Consider the following 15,411-nt stretch of genomic DNA (forward strand, 5'->3'; position numbering starts at 1 on the left):
CCTCCAGCCCGCTGCCCCTCAGCCCTCTGCCTGCAGGGGAGGGGTCCGCTCGGGGGTTACCACGGCCACCCACCCGTGTCCCGGCCTCCTCTGTAGCACTGGACACTGATGGCTCTGGTGTGGAGTAAGGGGGGGCACCCCTGGGACGCTTCCACTCCAGGCTGACACACCACAGAAGGGGAAGGAAATGCAAGGCCAACTCCTCGTATTGGCTATTGACGCTCTACAGCTCCACCATTTCAGAGCCTAGAAAAGAGGCTGCGGCAGCCTGGAATGCTGGGAGCTGGCAGTGCTGGGAAAACACCAGTGAAGATGTTTAGTGAGAGAAAAGAATTCCCTCCCACGTGTCACACGTTCTGAAGAAATGCGAGACACACTCGACCACCAGCTCCGCCCGCTGCCCCCAGGAAAAGAGGGAGAAACGTAGGATCTGCATAGCCCAGGGAAGCCCAGCGCCCTCAGAACCCTCCTTCGTGATCTGAGAACAAGCCCTGGCCTGTGTCGGGGTCTCCCCCCAACACCCCCCTCTTGCCTCCCCAAGTCCCTGCTGAGCTGGGGGCGGGGCTCAGAGATGTCAACCAGCTCTCAGGAGCAAGCGCGATCAGGTTATTGTGCAGCAGGAGCACAAGGACAATTCTGTCTGTGGGTGGGTGGGGCGGGGTGGGCGCCGCGCGCAGGGGTGCTGGGGTGCTGGGTCCTCGTCACTCCTGCCCAGCCCCTCAGAGACGGATTGCACAGCAAGAGTGCGTGGCGCCGGGCCGGGGCTGCGCGCAGCCCAAACCCAAACGGAGGCGGAGGCCAGTGGCGTGTCTACCTGGACACACGACTAGCTGGTCCTGGCCGAGTTCACTGACATGGCTGCAGCCGGAGGGCAGCCACGAGCCCAGCGGCCCCTCGCCTCGCCAGGCCGGCGCAGGACGGGGCGCAAGGCCTGTCTTTAGCTTTCTCTTCCCCCTGCAGACTAAAAGGAGGGGCAGGCGAGCAAGACCGCTGGTAGCGCCCAGGACGCACATGATAGACGCCACTCCGGGGCCGGGGCCGGGGCCGGGGCCGGGGGAGAAGGTGACGGCTCGTGCGTGGGGACCGCCGGCCTGAGCCGGGCGCTGGGGGACGTGCAGGGCCAGGCTCAGGGCACCGGGCCAGGGCCGTCCCCGCCGCCAGATGCCACGTCCTGTGTCCCTAACGCGCTTCCCGGCCCGCTGGCTGGCGGCCGGGGAGCGGCTGGGGCCTGGGGGACGCGGCCATCGGGTGCGCCCATGGCGGCCTGCGCCTGCCCCGCGGCAGGCGGCCCAGCCTGCGCTCACGCTGCTCCAGGATCCTCACGTCACGCGGCCTCTCCCCACCTACCCACGCCACGCGGGCCTCCCCGGACGGGAGCACACGTCCGTCCACGGCAGGCCCTGCCTTGAGACAAAATGAGCCCGAGCGGAACCGGATCCTCCCGCCCTCCTCCCCTCCCGGCGGCCTCCCCTCCCCGCGGCCTCCCCTCCCCACCCCACAGCCTCCCCTCCCCGCGGCCTCCCCTCCCACCGGCCTCCCTCCCCGTGGCCTCCCTCCCCGCGGCCTCCCTCCCCGCGGCCTCCCGCCCAGGCCCGCGCAGCCTACCTTCACGTAGGACTTCTCGGTGTCCACCAGCTCCTGGATCACCTTGCGCAGGCGGTCGGCGTCCGACAGGTGTCGCGCCAGGGCCCGGGGCGCGGGGTCGGCGCGCTCCCCGGGCGCCTCCATGGCTGCGCTCCGGGCGGGGCCGTCGCGGGGTCCCCCGCACGGCGCGGCGAGCTGCTCGGCGCTCTGCGAGAGGGGAAGCGGGAAAGCGGCGCTCAGCACCGGGCGCGGCGTCGCCCGCCCCGGCCCGGCGGCATCCACGGCCGCGGGGCGCGGCCGGGGCGGCCCTCGACTCTGACCGTGCCGCGTGCCCGCTCGTGTCACCTGGGGCCGCGTCGGAGCAGGCGCGGAGCGGGCGCAAGGGCCGGGCCGGGCCGGGGCGCGCGGGCCCAGGACGGGGACAGACGGGGAGGAGCAGGCGCCCCGGCGGACACGGGAGCCCTGGACACGCGCCCCTCTCCATCCGGGCACCTGGACACGCGCCCCTCTCCATCCGGGCACCTGGACACGCGCCCCCTCTCCATCCGGGCACGCGAGACCCAGTCGCCCGAGAGCCCTGGGAATCCTCCTGCTGTGACTCCAAGTCTCCCACTGCGTCTGCGCCTCCTTCCATCCACCCAGGCCTCCTTCCATCCACCCAGGCCTCCTTCCATCCACCCAGGCCTCCTTCCATCCACCCAGGCCTCCTTCCATCCACCCAGGCCTCCTTCCATCCACCCAGGCCTCCTCATCTCCTTCCATCCACCCAGCCCTCCTTCCATCCACCCCAGGTCTCCTCCCTCCTTCCATCCACCCCAGGTCTCCTCCCTCCTTCCATCCACCCAGGCCTCCTCCCTCCTTCCATCCACCCCAGGCCGGGCCCATCACCTATGGGGCAGGCTCGTGTCCCTCTGACGGCAGCCCCACGGGCCCAGCTCCGTGTTCATTTGGCACCTCTTGTACTGGAATCCCAATTAATACTCGCTGATATGTTTTCTAATCTCAAAGTATCCTTCAGCAGTTTAAATGCTCAAGCCTGACCTCTGTCCATCTCTACCAGGGGTAAAACACTAAACCTGTCAAGAGACTCAACTGCTACCGTAATTCTTTTCAATTGCTTGAATATTTCAGAATATAAACAGCTGACCACACTGGTCAACAATCTTGGCCTGACATGCTTTTCTATGCAGACTGTCACTTGACAAGATAAAGATGTCAGAAAAGACACATGGGCCACTCTAGCCGGCTGTCCCTCTCTATTCTGATCCCCAACACAGATCTCCACATGATGGAAGAACACAATCAAGAAGAAAATGTGAAGGCTATAAGAAATGTCCTCATTACCTTGCTCATGAAATTGTAATTCCTCTGTACAGTATTTTCACAATAAAAAAAATCATAAAAAAAAAAGAAAGAAAACGTGAAGGCTGAGATCTGAGGATCACAGTGCAAAGCCAGCCCGGGGAAAAGTCTGTGAGATTCTTCACCAGAAAACCAGAAGTGGCGCTGTGGCTCAAGTGGTAGAGCGCTAGCCTTGAGCTGAAGAGCTGAGGGACAGCGCCCAGGCCCAGAGTTCAGGCCCCACGACCAAAAAAGAAAAAAAAAAAGATTAAAACTTGAGCTGGGTGGGAGTGGCTCACCCCTGTAATCCTGGCCACTCAGAAGGCTGAGATCAGAGGACAGGTTTGAAGCCACCCCAATCATAAACTCCATGAGACTCATATCTAATTAACAAGAAAGAAAGAAAGGAAGGAAGAAAGAAAGAGAGAAAGAGGGAGGGAGGGAGGAGGGACAAAGGGGAGAGAAAGGAAGGAAAGAAAGGAAAGAAGGAAGGAAGAAAGGAAGGAAAAAAGGAAGGGAAGGAAGGGAAGGAAAGGAAGGAAGGAAGGGAAGGAGGGAAGGGAGGGAGGGTAGAGCATTATCTTTGAGCTAAGGCACAGTACCCAGACCTGAGTTCAAATCTCAACATTCACAGATTAAAACTCAGCACTGACCCTGTGCTTGCAATGCAGTAGACCCCCACTGTCAACTGCTGTGTCTCCAAAGAAGGAGAGGGCAGATCCTGCCCAACGGGAGAAGACGAGGTTAGAAACACAGAGTACAGCCGAAGGCAGCCTCACGACAGTGCTCAGGTGAGTGCAAAGGACCAGGTGACACAGTCTCACAGACAGAAGCTGGCCTTGGAACCAGCTGCCTGTGAAGGCCTCAGCAATGGACGGTAATAAGGTTCTAGAAGAAGTGCAGCCCAAGGGAAAACCACACAAGGAAGCCGAGGTGCAGGGGATCGCAGGGCCCATCGAGACAGCGCCTGACTCGAAGGGTCCTGGCAGTGGGGGCAGCAGAACTCCAGCTCCTCAAGTCCAGCCGCTCTGATTTTGACACGAGTGTCCATGTACAGTTAGTGCTACAAGTGCCAGGTAGTGAGCTGCACTAGATACCTTGCACACGTGCTGTAACGCAGGTTACTCCTAGCTCAGAGTGCTGGTAAGTGCTGTTGACCCTCCCTGGACATGAAAATTTTGTTTTTACTTTTTAAATGCAATCATGCACATATTTCCGGTAGTGCCTGCCAGAAGACCTACATTTCTGGATAAATCTTAAAGAATAAAAAAGTTGTCGTTCTTAAGACACTCATCGAGGTACGAATTGATTTTTCAAACTGTATGCCAGGTTCAGATGTAGACCAAGCCAGTAGTCTTTGAAGAGCCTCTGTCAGGCCGACTCATCCTGAAAGACGAGGGTGCATGGAACAGAGTGGCCAACAAGTGGCGCTCTTTCCCTTCTGGGACAAGAACAGAGCGAGGACATGTGGGGTATAAGCAGTATCCTCTCACCTCCCTCTCGTTATACATGGTTCTGGGCCCTCACCTCACTTTGGCTTTTCCCGAGAGCTTTTTCTTGGAAATATGTCTAAACTAGAGAAACCAGAGTCCCTGGGGCCTTGCCACGCATGCTTCTTAGGAGCTTTCCCTGAGATACCAATGTGTGAGAACTTGAGCCGCGTCTGCATCTCGCAGGAGTGATGTTGACTGCAGCTGTCCCCAGGGTCTGCACAGAGGGATGGCTGAGCTCAGGGGGAAGTGGGTGGAACCACACTCTGACCCTGGCGCCCTAGATCCAGCTCCCTACCTAACTGCTAAAATGCCCATGATACTAAAATGCACATTGCAAATGTCCTGGGATTTGCGCAAGGTCAAGTGATGCAGTTTTGCAATCCTGCAAACTAATAGGCTGTGGGATCTATACTGGGCCTATGCACACCGCATAAAATAAGATCTGACAAAATGCACCATATGTTAAACTGCATCTGGTGAGATTACAGCTTCGCCTTGCTGCGACGTCAGAAATCACACCTAACCATGCAGTGTTAAAATACCGAGACTGCAAAAATAACGTATCTTGCCATTTTAGAAAAACAGAATTCAGTTTAAACACTCGTGGTAGGATTAACTTCCAAAAAGCGAATGTTAGCAGAGATTGTTCAGTAGCAAATCCTTCCAAGGTGCAGAGTGACTCAAATCTTCTTTCCAAGGTGCAGAGTGACGCGCTACGGGCTTCCGTACGTTCTGCAGCTGAGCAGTAGTCCAGCTGGGCGCGGGGGGGAGGGGGAGGAATGGGAGCATGGGAGCAGAGCAGGCAGGGCTCCCCCAAAGAGAAGGGCCACTCCCAGGGTGCTTTGAGAGTTTTACCTGAAACATCACTCGGGCCGTGTTTCAATCCCTCCATGCTTTGTAGTGGCTACAATCACTGAACAATTTATCAGTGGCATTCTGTATGGATCTGATGGGCCTTTACTAAGAATAGTGACTGTTCCTGGATCCTCATGGAAAACTTGATGCCTAACGCATCTAGTAGCCTCTCTGCATCTAGGAGAGCCGGGAGCCCCCACCCCACCCCACACTCAAGGCCTCCTACCTGCTAAGCAGGTGCTCTACCACTTGACAAGATCATTCCAGCCCTTTATGCGCTGGTTATTTTTGAGATGGGCTCGCTTTCCAGCCAGGCTAGCCCGGACCGTGAACCTCTTGTTGATCCTTCCTGCCGTAGCTGGGGTGACAGGCATCACCACCACCCAGATGCTGAGCTGGGGTTCCACTAACTTTTTCCCGGGCTGGCCTCCCATCTTGAGCTTGCCCATCTTTAACTCTTGAATACAGGCATCAGCCACTGCACCGGTGTGAGAACAGGGAACTTGGCATTTGCTGAGCACTTACTCCATGCCAATACCCTTGTTCTGTGACAACACACCCACATTTCATCTTCACCACAACCCACTGAGGCTTTCCAGATGGACAGCAAGGAGACGCTGGCACGAGAGCCGTGTCCTCCAGCACAGCCCTGCAGCTGTGCTGTTCTGCTTTTGCCCCCCATGTGGTCACCAAGTCACAATACGGGTACAGCCACCGCTGCCTACAGAGGCCAATGCAGCTACCTCATAGCAGACAACCGGGAAGGGGGTTGGGCTGACCCACCCCCACCCTGAGGAAAGCAAAGGGTGAAACACAAATTGGATCTAGATATGTTTGTGGGGATTTGTTAGCCCAAGAGCTCGGCCTGTACAGAAACCAAGACAGGAGCGTTCTCAAGAATGGACCTCTGGCTCGTGGTTTCCAGTTTGCAATGCTCATATGTTTGATTCTTTATGAGTTCATTTTAAAAGGTTCTTTGGAAACTTTGCCCCTGTAAAAGACATCTGGAAGAAAAGACACAGAACACTGTTCCCCCAGGTTGAACCCTAGCTGAAAATGACCCTGCTCTGTTGGCGGACTAGGAGCAGCTCAGCAGGACCTGGAGTCCACACAGACGCTGCGCGGCTACTTCTGTTTCTGTGTCAATGTGGGGAGAAGAGCCGAGCCCCAGCCACTCCCCCTTGTAAGGCCCAGCTACTCAAGAGACTGAGATCTGAGGATCCTGGTTGGAAGCCAGCCCAGAGAGACAAATCCAAGTTAACCAGCAAAAAGCTGCGGGGGGGGGGGGGGGGGGGGGGGAGCGCAAGAGGTAGAGCACCAGACTAATCCAGGGCATAAGGCCCTAAATTCCAGCACTGGTACTGAGCCCCAGTACAGGCGTGTGTGTGCACGCACACACACGTACACGCACGTGCGCGCACACACACACACACAGTGTGGCCCCTTCTGCCTCCCTACAGAGAGACAGCACTCCCTACAGAGAGACAGCAGTGGGTCTGTTCTCTAAGAGCCCAGGAAGCCGCCGCTGGGCGGCGCTATCATTGCCTAGCATGACCAAGCACCACACCCCAGATTTTCTCTAAGGAAATCAGGGAAAGGCCCTTCAGCCCAGTTCTACACTGGTGACCCCACTACCCTGGACTCCGCATGACACTTCTCATCAGAGAAATACCATGACAACCTCCTCGTGGCCGTGTGGAAAGCCTGCCCTCTGGTCACACACCAGCCATGATGCTTACTTTGCTTTGATCCAGAGGCAGTGCTGCCTGAGGCGTTTCAGATACCTATGGGTATGGGAACCTTTCAAAAGAATTACTAGGGGAGGTCAAGGGCTGGTGACTCACACCTCTACTCCTAGCTCTTCAGGAAGCTATGACCTAGAGGATTGCAGTTTGAGGCCAGACCAGACAGAAAAATCCAAGAGATTGCATTTCCAGCAAAAAAGCTAGGCTGGAGGTGTGCATCCGTCATAGGGCAGCAAGCACAGACAAGTAAGCTGAGCAGGAGCAAGGCCCAAGTTCAAGCCAGCAAAGAAAAATAGATCAACTATGAGGAGATACGTGCAGCCTATTACGCAGAAGGATGTCAAGCGTATGGCTTGACAGCTGCTGCGGGATGCACTGGTGCTGGTCAGAAGACTGCAGCCCATCAAAGCTGACCTACAGAGCCAGGCGTGGAATGCACACCTGCAATCCCAGTGCTCAGGAGGCTAACGCAGGGGAAATGTGAGCTCAGGGCCAGCCTGGCTACACCAGGAGACCCTGTCTCAAAGGAAAAAAAGAAAGCAGAGCTACAAGCGATCTCAGCGCCTGAGCCTGCAATGGGGCCTTGCTCAGGCGCCTTATCCATTGGTATTGCTGGGGCTCGAAACATTGCCAGCGGAAGAAAAAGAGGCTAAGCGTGCTGCATAATTGGGAGGTTGCACTTCATCTGAAAAAGCAGGGGTAAATGGCTATGACTGCCATGTTTTTAGTTCCTCAAAGAGAAAGGAAGTTCACAGGGAGTTCACTAGGAGTCATCAGGCTCCCGGGCCCCTGTCCACCACGCTGCCCGCCTCTGCGCTGAGCCGCGGGTCTACACCAAACCCAAGTGTGGATAAGGCCCACAAAGGTTCACCCACCAGCCTGAGGCAGAACTGGGTTGTTCCTAAGAGATAGAGGAAACCCTGAAAAGCCATTGTAGGCCCGGGGTAAATGCACTGCCTGCAGGCCAGGCTAGCCCGGCTGGCGTGGCTCACAAGCCGCGCGCTCTGCGTGGACAGTTCAGAGTTCGCTGTGTGGAGAGAAGAAGGCGGCTGCATCGCCAGCCACCGCAGTGCAGCCTCCGTGTCAGCTGTCACGAGCAAGTTAGTTCCGTCAGAAAAGCTCCCCTCAGGGGGAGGAAAATTTTATTAAAGACTACAAAGTACAAAGAGCTTTTTCTCAACTCACTCTGCACTCCATCGCCAACTTTTAGAAAGATCTAATATTATCACAAAATGTCACCGGCAGACAGACTCTAGAAGAACGACAGAGGTCACATGACTTCCCAAGAAAGGCAGATGGGCATGTGAGACGTGGCTTTCCCTGCAGGAACTGTGTGCCTCATGGCAGCTACCCCGGCCACCCCAACACCGCCAGGCAAAGTGTGGCGTGCCTGGAGGGGCAGGGACAGTGGGAGGGACCACCTGGACTCGTGAACAGGGTCTTCACGAGGAAGAAAGCAGGCCTAAAACCAGACTCGGGATGACTACATTGGAGACAAACCATTTGTCTTACGTTCAATGTTAGTGTAAGTTCTAGAACACTGGCAGGAGGTTCTTATCGTGATCAAAACGCACAGAAGGGCCGGCGCTGGTGGCTCACACCTGTAATACTACTCAGGAGTAGTATCTGAGGATAGTGGTGCAGAGCCAGTCCAGGCAGGCAATTATGGGAGACTCTTTTCTCTAAATAATCACAAAAAAAAAAAAAAAAGCTGGAAGTAGAGCTGTGGCTCCAGTGGTACAGTGCAGCCCTGAGCCAAAAAAAAAAAAAAATTCAGGGACAGCACCTAAGTCCTAAATTCAAGTCCCAGGACCAGAATTTTTTTTTGAAAAAGGATAAAAGGATGAGAAAAGTTGCATCAAAAGTCTTACTTTCTTTGTTCTCTAGAGCAGTCACACTAACAAGTAAACTGTGATTCAAAAATGCAACAAAGCCAGGCGCCAGTGGCTCACGCCTAATAATCTAAGTACTCAGAAGGCTGAGATCTGGAGGAACACAGTTCTAAGCCAGTGCAGGCAGAAAAGTCTGAGAATCCATCTCCAAAATAACCAGCAAAAAAGCCAGGCTGGAAACATGGGTCAAGTTGTAAAGCACTGGCTCAGCCAGGGAGCCAAGCAAGCATGAGGCCTTGAGTACAAATACCAGTACCAAGCATGGACACACATGGATGGACACACACGTACACACACACACACACACACACACAGCAGTGAAAGACAATGTAAAAGATTGATACTGATTAACCAAACAAGAGACCTGATGTATTGATTAGGGAAGAAACCAGGTCTGCAATTTTCCAAGTAAGTTTTTATGTAGATTTCCCAGACATAAATAGCATGGGTACATTGCTATAAAATGGAGATATATATGTAATAATAAGCATAGTGGTTAACATTGCATTACAAGTTATTTTAATTTCTTGGCTCATCTGAATTTTCCTATTTTATATAAGCAGTTGAATTTTTAATTTTTTTTCATAAATAGAAATCCTGTCCTATCTCTTCACCAAGGGGGGAAAAAACACAAAACCTGGAGGCAAAAAGTCTGGACATTTGATTTCCCTAAGGACTCTTGACAAGGCAGAATGACACATCCCCGTGCCCAACAGATGGCCAGAAAGACAAGCTTTGAGCAAGGCCCCCTGTGTGACCCCTGCCCGAAGAATTGTAGGGTCCCCTGGAAACAGCTGAGCTGGCCAGAGCAAGACAGAGGTGTTCCCCCTAATGCTGTGACCCCACTGGACTCAGTTCCCTCCACTGAGGTGCTGGAGGAGCATGGCATGTTTAGTTGCTGAGGGCCCGCTGTGACCTTTACCTTGAGGTGCAGAGCGCAGGAGTGGGCCCGGAGCCCCCCGGGGAGGGAAGCCTGGTGGCCCCTCCTGGCCCTACAAGATGAAGGGTCCTGCGGCTTCCTGCCTCCGCCCCGCTTCCCAGCCCTGTCATCACACAGCATCCACCTGTCCACAGGCACACGTTTCCACGGCAGATCCTACACGCAGGCTGTAGAGTTGGAACCCTCGCCACAGGACCGTGACCGGGCCTGTGCGCTTTGAAGAAGGTCTCGTTTCACAGGTCACTGAGAAGACTCAAGGAGACAGTGGTACAAGGAACCAACAACACCTGGGGTTGAGCGGGTGCCTGTGGCTCACGCCTATACCCCAGCTACTCAGGAAGCTAAGATCTGAGGATCAAGGTTCAAGGCCAATCCAGGACAGTGGAGCTGTGGCTCAAGTGGTAGAGCACCAACCTTGAGCAAAAAAGCTCAGGGACAGTGTCTAGGCCATGAGTACATGCCCCAGCACCAGAAATGAAGAAAGAAAGAAAGAAAAGAAAGAAAGAAAGGAAGAAAGGAAGGAAGGAGGAGAGAGGGGGAGAGGGAGGGAAGGAGGAAGGAAGGAAAGAAGGGAGAGAGGAAGGAAGGAACGAACGAACGAACGAACGGAGGGGAGGGAAGGAAGGGAGGTAAAGGGAGGTTTAAAAGCTCAAATTCTGCTGTTTTCAGAAGTAGGGAAGAATAAATTATCTCTGGATGCGGGGGGGGGGGGGGGTGGGCTGGAACAGGCAGCCTGCATTTCTGCAGTAACCGTTCATGCCCCCCCCCCATGTGTGGTGCTGGAGGCACGGTGCAGCAACATGGATGATGACAGGAAGTGGCCTGTCATGAGCATGAGCAGAGAGGCACAGGAGGGCGGGCAAGGGTGCTGCTGTTTCCATGGTGTCAGAGCAGGTACAGGGGCCTGGCCGGGGTGGGGGTGAGGGGCAAGAGCAGCCATGGGAAGAGAAGGGGAGGCCAGGAGCTGGGACATGCCTCTGAGAAGGCGAAGGACACTTCTGTGTCACTTGCCTGGGGGGAGGGGGCACGTCCAAGGAAGGGGTGCAGGACCTCTGGGACCACAGTGTGGGCGGGCACTGGGGGGAGGGGAGCAGCAGGGCGCGGCGCAATGGGACGCCTCCCCCCTGCCTGCCTCCCCCCTGCCTGCCTCCCCCCTGCCTGCCTCCCCCCTGCCTGCCTCCCCCCTGCCTGCCTCCCCCCTGCCTGCCTCCCCCCTGCCTGCCTTCGGCTCTGTCCGAATTCAGGAATGCACACGATGCAGGAATGCACTCGGGGGTCTGGACGCCCTGCCAAGGCGGAGCTGAGCAGGGCGCACTCCTGTGCACACGCACCCATCCATCTTACAGAACGCACACACAACGGCCAGCCTTCTCTGCCCTGGTTTTTACCAGGAAAGAAAACATGGTGTATAACTCCTGTCAGCCAGAGAGAGATGCCCCAGCCAGAACTTTCCTTGATTTCTGGACGAAAGAAAGAAAGAAAGAAAGAAAGGAAGGAAGGAAGGAAGGAAGGAAGGAAGGAAGGAAGGAAGGAAGGAAGGAAGGAAGGAAGGAAGGAAGGAAGGAAAGGAAGGAAGGAAGGAAGAAGGAAGGAAGGAAAGAAAGAAAGAAAGAAAGAAAGAAAGAAAGAAAGAAAGAAAGAAAGAAAGAAAGAAAGAAAGAAAGAAAGAAAGAAAGAAAGAAAGAAATGGTGCCCTAGCCAAGAGTCTGTGGTCCACGCCTGTAATCCTAGCCACTCAGGAGACTGAGATCTAAGGATCAGGGCTCAAAGCCAGCTTTAGCAGGAAAGTTCTTGAGACTCTGATCTCCAATGAACCAGCAAAAATCCTGAAGTGGAGGTGCAGCTCAAGTAGTAGAGTGTGAGCTTTGAGGAGAAAAGCTAAGGGATAGCACCCAGACCTGGAGTCCACACCCGGGTATTGGTACAAGAAAGAAGCAAACGCTGGCCACAGCGTTAAAGAGACGCTCATGGCCCTGCTCTGAAGTGAGGCAGGGGAGCTCCAGCGGCTCCAGCGGGTCAGCTACCTACGACCTGCCAGCTGCTGCATTAAAAATAAAGCTTTATTAGAGCTTAGCCATCTCTCCACTCCCTTGTTGCCTAAGATTATTTTCACAGTATGACACGAAGCTGAACAGTTGGAATGACTCAAAATATTAACTGACCTTTCAGGAGAAGCTGAAGAGAGTTGAAAGAGATGAACCCCATTAAAAAGGTTTTTTGTTTGACTTAAAACTCATAATAATCGACAGAACTTTATTCTGAAATTTTGCAGCGATTTTTTTCAAGGCAGAGTCTTGGTCTATATATCTTGGCTGACCTCAAACCCATGAGCCTCCCGCCTTGGCCCTCCAGGTGCTGAGATTACAGGTGTATGCCACCTCGCCTGGCCGATGAAACATGTAAATTTTAAACATAATGTGATCGGTCTAGAAACTACAAATGCCAGCGAATTCACACCAAATATAAACACTTCAGTGGACTTTCAGCTGTGTCATAAACAAAACAGTACTCACGTGGCTCAGCAAAACAGTCCTTGATTTCTCTTGAGAGGTTTTAGTTTGTGTCCTCCTGCTTTTTGATAATGGGATGGCTCTACCTCCTGTTCCTGTGACTGGGAGCTTGTAAATTCTTTATGCGGCCATTTAGCATTATATATGTATGTTTAAACACCTTTTACCTTTTGCCATTCATCACTCACTTTGTGTGCACGTGCACGCTACTCGAGAGAAGTCTCTGAAGCAGTACCTTTCCACCTGGGGAGAATATTTGAAGACGACTTCCCTCTCCCTTCTACCTGTCACCCACTATTAAAGGCCTTGGTCTCAGGCTGCAGCTTCCTTATTCTCTCCGATTTTCTCTCAGCCTACTTTTGTTCCGATAATCATCTGCATTGGATTAAACTTTTGTGTCGACAACAATTCTAGTTAGTGGCTAAGGCCTTCACTTAGCACTCTCCTCCTGGTCGGTTTCCATGGGAACTACCCGTTTCCTGAACCAGACTTGCTATTCTGGAGCTGAGACTCTGACTTAATTCTTGGCAACTGACAGCACACTATGAGAAGTCTTTGCAGGACAAGTCTTTAGATATTATATTTTCTGAGAATTTACTGAGATTTTTTTTTCCCTTTTGCATATTAATGATGGAACACTAAAGCACTAAAAGGATTGTCTCTATCTTACTGAAAGAGAAAATGTCACTCAAACCACCTGTAAATAAATTATTTTTGCACTAGGGTTTGAACTCAGAGCCCCACATGCTCACTCAACTTGCTTGCTTGGCTGGCACTCTACCACTTGACCCATGCCTCCAGCCCGGCTTTTTGCTGGCAATTTGGGAAATGGGGCTTCTTAGACTTTTCTGCCAGGACTGGCTTTGAACATGATCCTCCTGTCCAGCCTCCTGAATAGCTAGGGTAATAAGTGTGAGCCACTGGTGCCCAGCAGAAATGATCTTTAAAAACATCTCTCTAGATCGGTGGTTGGATAATCACTTTCTATCTTCATAAATCACCTACAAAGCTTCATGTCCAACTTCTCAATATTCAAATAAAAGGAGAGCCAGAGACGGCCAGCTCTTCATACTCTGGAATCACAGAGCCGAGGTGGCCATGGCTACGCTAGACAGTCACCTGTATGCCTGCCCTTGACCTGCGTCTGAGTCGGGACTGTAAACATCCCTTTGCTGGAAGCAGCGGGACACGAAGGGCTCTCCCATCATGCACAGCTGTGGTTTGCCGCAGCCAGCCACAAACCCCCCAGCCTGGGCGACCACTGGGCCAGAACTTTCCAGGCAACTGCACCTCTCACAACTTCCTCATCTGGCAACACCAGAGAAGCTGGGAGGCAGAGAAGAACCAGAAGATGCAGAGGGCAGAGGAGGAAGGATTCATTGAGAGCTGGACAGACCGCAGACTGGGGAACAAGCTGGTGGCAGCCCAAATGACAGAAGGAGCCCCTAAATCGTCTCTGGCCTTCTCTTTTCCCCACACCAGCCACAGAGGAGATGTTGTTATTGTCCTTGTTGCCCTGTCTTCGGCTCTTCTAAGAACAGCAGGGGACTGATCACCAACGCTAATGACCCAGGGTTCACCCTCAGCAGCGGGCAGCTGGCAGCCCCTGTGCGCCTCCCCCCGCCCCATCTCCCGTGAATCCACTCGCAGAAAGATTCTGGAGGAAACTGCAAAATGACTCAAAATAATTGCTCAGACCTTCTCCTTTTTTAATGTAAGCAGCTCCGTTGTGGGACTGGGACAGGATGAAAAGGTAATGAAAAGTATAAAAGCAGCATTAAGAATAAATGCCTCCTCACTATCTGCCCAGTGGAAGCTTTTATTTAACTACAGTCTCTTAAGTATCAAACGGACTGCTGCAGGCATTCTGACAGTGGTTGATACATGGCAGGCCTAACTGGAGAAGACTTTAATAGTCTGGTTCAACCCTGCCATTCTTGGTCAAGATGAACCATTAGGCCACACACAAGCCATCCAAACAGTTGAAAGTCCAAATGAGATTGTTGTAATTTACAACAATTTACAACAAGTAACAGGTGGTTCTCACACATTTTGGGTAAAAACTACAGGAGATACCCCAGCCTAAGCACCCCTAAGCTGAGTGCAAACCCTCTTCCAACTACCAAAAAAAGGTCTACATATGGAAGGAGCGCTGTGGCTGAAGTGCTAGCGTGCTCACCGAGCTGAAGAGCTCAGGAACAACACTCGGGCCCAGAGTTCAAACCCACAACCAAACAAAACAAGAAAGAAAAAAGTCTACATACAAAGATCAGCCTTGGCCTGCATAGCAAGATCCTGTCTCAAAACAAAAGCAGCAACTAAAACAAAAATGAAAATCTTGCTCCAAAAAATATAATTACTTTTCTCTCCACTAATTTTAGAAAACAAAACTTTGCAAACACCATGATATAATGTTGCTATTGACATTCAGCAAGATGGAGATGCTAACCAGTGCCACCAATATAATCCATTCTGGTCTCAACCCAAAAATGTACTGTTGTGCTGGAATTGATAGTCCACACTCACTGTCTCTTAAAACTTTTTAAAGCTGGGCATCGGTGGCTTACGCCTATAGTCCTAGCTACTCAGGAGGCTGAGATCTGAGGATCACGGTTCAAAGCCAGCCCGGGCAAGAAAGTCTGTGTGACTCTTATCTCCAATTAACCACCAGAAAACTGGAAGTGGCGCTGTGGCTCAAGTGGTAGAGCGCACGCCTTGAGCTGAAGAGCTGAGGGGCAGCACCCAGGCCCAGAGTTCAAGCCCCATGACCAACCAAAAAAGAAAAAAAAAACTTAAAAAAATGAATAAAAAACATCGATATCTAATCCCACTCAACCAATTAAAAGTGGAAGATGAAAAACAAAGCTCAAAATGCCACCTGACTAAACAAACACAGAGCTTTTCATATTGCAGGTACTTGATAATTGATTCCGAAATGTCAATAATATTAGGTAGAGACGGAGGCTGGAGATGACTCAGATGTTTGTTCAAAGTCAGAACAGTGAACCCCGTGGATTGCATGGGTAAGGAGAGTTCCGTAGGCAACTTTTT

At 52.9% G+C, this 15,411-nt stretch overlaps 1 protein-coding gene across 1 annotated transcript in view; it reads right to left on the minus strand.

Moving 5' to 3' along the window:
• The window catches only part of LOC122127559 (rho guanine nucleotide exchange factor TIAM2-like), a gene marked incomplete at its 5' end in the record, with an annotated part of 49,716 nt that overhangs the window by 10,413 nt on the left and 23,892 nt on the right, over window positions 1-15,411 (minus strand). The window contains one exon of the mRNA XM_042702092.1: window positions 1,606-1,791. Coding sequence (XP_042558026.1) covers window positions 1,606-1,791 — 186 coding nt within the window. The remainder of the gene's footprint in view (window positions 1-1,605; window positions 1,792-15,411) is intronic.

The sequence above is a fragment of the Dipodomys spectabilis genome, unplaced genomic scaffold (assembly GCF_019054845.1).
Source record: "Dipodomys spectabilis isolate Male_0828 unplaced genomic scaffold, ASM1905484v1 ptg000302l, whole genome shotgun sequence".
Classification (NCBI taxonomy): Eukaryota; Metazoa; Chordata; class Mammalia; order Rodentia; family Heteromyidae; genus Dipodomys; species Dipodomys spectabilis.